This window comes from Myotis brandtii, unplaced genomic scaffold, assembly GCF_000412655.1.
Source record: "Myotis brandtii unplaced genomic scaffold, ASM41265v1 scaffold601, whole genome shotgun sequence".
NCBI classification, from domain to species: Eukaryota; Metazoa; Chordata; class Mammalia; order Chiroptera; family Vespertilionidae; genus Myotis; species Myotis brandtii.
Genome location: NW_005370276.1, coordinates 764,885 through 768,238, shown reverse-complemented (window position 1 = coordinate 768,238; position 3,354 = coordinate 764,885). Strand labels below are relative to the sequence as shown.

The 3,354-nt window shown below is 58.1% G+C and overlaps 1 protein-coding gene across 1 annotated transcript in view; it reads left to right on the top strand.

Moving 5' to 3' along the window:
- Positions 1 to 3,348, top strand: part of HSD17B14 (hydroxysteroid (17-beta) dehydrogenase 14) — a 30,203-nt gene extending 26,855 nt beyond the window's left edge. The window contains 4 exon segments of the mRNA XM_014550424.1: positions 920 to 947; positions 1,766 to 1,886; positions 2,214 to 2,691; positions 2,693 to 3,348. Coding sequence (XP_014405910.1) covers positions 920 to 947; positions 1,766 to 1,886; positions 2,214 to 2,691; positions 2,693 to 2,777 — 712 coding nt within the window. The 3' untranslated portion in view covers positions 2,778 to 3,348.
- Positions 3,349 to 3,354: the final 6 nt, after the last annotated feature.

The window sequence follows — 3,354 nt, the reverse complement described above, 5'->3', positions numbered from 1 at the left end:
AGGAGAAGATGAATGGGGGGGGGGCGGGTTCCTGGGGGAGAGGCTGGAGGATTAGAATTCCACCCACCCCCAAGGCCCACATCTGCACGCTGTACCCCAAGGTTCTTATCCTAGAGTTGTCAGAAATTCTTACTCGGTTATGGTTTTGGTCTCGGGCTGCTTGGCCGGTCAGGTGTCACGTGACCCTCTGTGTATGTCACTCACCCTTCGGTTCCTAAATGAGCTAATCTGCATAAACTGCTGAAACCGGGCTCAGGCACAGAATAGATCAGTGATGGCGCGAACCCATGACACGCGTGTCAGAGGTGACACGCGAACTCATTTTTTTGGTTGATTTTTCTTTGTTAAATGGCATTTAAATATATAAAATAAATATCAAAAATCTAAGTCTTTGTTTTACTATGGTTGCAAAGATCAAAAAATTTCTATATGTGACACGGCACCAGAGTTAAGTTAGGGTTTTTCAAAATGCTGACACGCCGAGCTCAAAAGGTTCGCCATCACTGGAATAGATCCTCAATAAATTCATTCCTTTATCCAAAGGGTATTTACTGAGCACCTACTATATGCCAGGCACCTTAGAACTGGGGATGTAGCAAAATAAGAATCTCAGCGGTCCCCTTGTGGATCTTTGTATTCTGGTGGGAGACAGAGAATAAACAAATACATAAGTAAAATACAGATGGCACGTCAGAAGGGCATGAGTGCCACAGATGGAAGGAACCAGGAACGGATGGGGACCGAGGGGATGGGCAGGCCAGGGAAGGAAGGCCCCAGTGAGAAGGTGACATGTGAACAGGATGTGAAGTTGCTGCGGGAGTAGGTTTGCCCAGGACGGTCCCACTTTGTGGGCTGAAGGCCCCATGTCCCCCGAAACCCTTTGGTCCCGGCCACACCAGGGTGGCTGTTCACCTGGGAGTGAGTCGCGTGGCTATCTGAGGAGAAGCGTTCTCGGCCGAGGGAACAGCCGTGCAAAGGCCCTGAGGTTGGCACACTCAGGACACAGCACTGGGAACGCGGTGTGGGCTGTTTGTGAGAGAGTAAAGGAGGTCTGACAGGGCTGGTGGGTGACCGGGCGAGGGAGCCAGTGCGGGGGGGTGGGGGGGCCCACCCTGTGAACCCCTGCGGGGGCTGCTTGTGCATGCGAATCGACAGTGGCAGGGACAGGCTTGCCTGGCCAGGTCAGCTGCCCAAAGCAAACAAGGGGAGGGGCAGAAGTTGAGTTTCTTCAAGGTCATGGCTGGTGAAAGAACGGAGACAGAGAGGAAGGCAGGGAGAGGGGGAGGGCGAGGGAGAGAGAGAGCGGGGAGAGGGTTAGTTTAGGGACCTCCAGGTAGCCAGGGAGTTTTAGGGGAGAAGTTGGCGGGATAGAGGTACATTTCACGAAGGCCTCCCCGTCACATTCTGACCACGGAGCTCTCCCTGAAACTCAGACACTGTCCTTCCCTCCACGGATAACAGAGCTTCCTCCCATTTTTGCAAACAATGCAGCTGTGTTGCATGTTTCTGTCTTGATATGGACAGGAGTTTGAATAACAAACAAAGGCCCAGCGAGAGGGATACAGGGACCCAGCGAGGTGGGGGAGAGACGGGGGAAGGGACGTAAGATGTGCTGGAGGTCGGATGCTGTCCCTCTGAGGCACCCAGGTCACCTAGTGAGCATGCCAGGGAGACGGCCATTGTCCCAGACACCGGGGTGTGTTTCCAGGGGGGCTGGGGGAGACCCGGGGCCTGGGGAGGCTTACCCTCCCCCGACCTGTAGAAGAAGGGGTGTATCATCAACATCTCCAGCCTGGTGGGGGCAATTGGCTAGTCCCAGGCAGTTCTCTATGTGGCCACCACGGTAGGCCATCAGGGTACCCTGCTGTTTCCTTCCCTCCCTAGGGGCTCAGACCTGAGGCATAAAAACCTGTGATGCGCCCTGACCCCCTGGCCGGTGTGGCACCATCCTGTCCACCGAAAGGTTGCCGGTTCGATTCCCGGTCAGGACAAATGCCTGGGTTTCTGGCTAGATCCCCGGTAGGTTGTGTGCGGGAGGCAGCCGACAGATGTTTCACTCTCATATTGATGTTTCTCTCTCTCTCTCCCTCTCCCTCCCTCTTTCTCTAAAAATCAATTAAAATATCTTCAAAACACACACGAAGAAAAACCTGTGACGTGTTGCTAGGCACTAGGCGTCTCCCAAGAAACAGAGCCCGGTGCGTAGCCTGCAGGGAGGGCGGGACCGCCCCATGCGGATGGCCCTGCTGGACCCCATGGTTGGGCGGAGCCTCATATTCCCTGGACAGAGCTTTCCTGGGCCCTGCCTTCTGCCCGGGGCACTAATAGCTTTGATCAAGGCCTTGCCCTGGGTGGGAGTCAACTGGTGAGCTCCCGTGGACTGAGAGCCTGGGGAGGGGGGGGGCGCTGGGAAGATGCAGTGAGCCCGACAAGCAGTGTCTGCGGCAGACCCACCTGCTTCTCTCCTCCCTTCCCCAGTGTCTCCCCAGGAAACATCTGGACCCCACTGTGGGAGGCGCTGGCAGCCCCAACACCTGACCCGGCGCAATGGCCCAGGTGGGCGTGGGCGCCAGGGCCAGGTGGTGTGGTGCGTGGGCGCCAGGTGAGGGCTCCTCATGACCTCCTTTCCACCCTCCTCTCTCCCCAGCCCCTGGCGGCGGAGGCGGGGGCTGAAGGCAGCTTCTGCACCGGATCTGGTGATCCGGGGTGCAGCGCTGGGGTGCGGGTGCCAGGCCAGGCGGGGCTCCCCCGTGGAGGCCCCTGCCATCCCTTCCTGATCTGCCACATTTGCGCGTGGGCTTCCCTGCCGAGGACTCTCCCTCTCCGAACTCCGTCTCCCACGTTCAGGTTGCTGCGCGCTGCCTCTGGGGTGCCACCCCCAACTCCACCCACGTGCCAATCCACACCCCACAGGTCCCCACAAAAGCAACGGGCAGCCAGAAGGAGGGGGGGGGCATCGTTGCATTTATTTTCCGCCCTTTTTGAGTCCTGCCACACCGTCCCCTCACCTCCCCCCTACCCCAGCCCTGGAGCAGCCTGGACCCCAGGGACTGCAACTCCCAGCAGACCTTGCGGCAGGAGCCTCTCGCCCGGGGCTCCAGGGAGAAGTTGCAGGGCGGTTTCACCGGTGCCCCAGTTAAGAGGTCCGCAGGGGGCAGGAAATTAAGTTCTAATTAGGAGATCATGCGGGAGGGGAGCCAACGGCCTCCCCTTTGTTCTAGGCCCTAAGGGGAAAGGGGTTTGGACCTCGCTGCCCCGCGGAGCAGGAAGATCTGCGGGGAGAGGAGGCTGGGGGTTGAGACTCCTGGTTTGGGAGGAGAGAAAACGGGCGGGTAGGAAACTGGGGCTCACGGC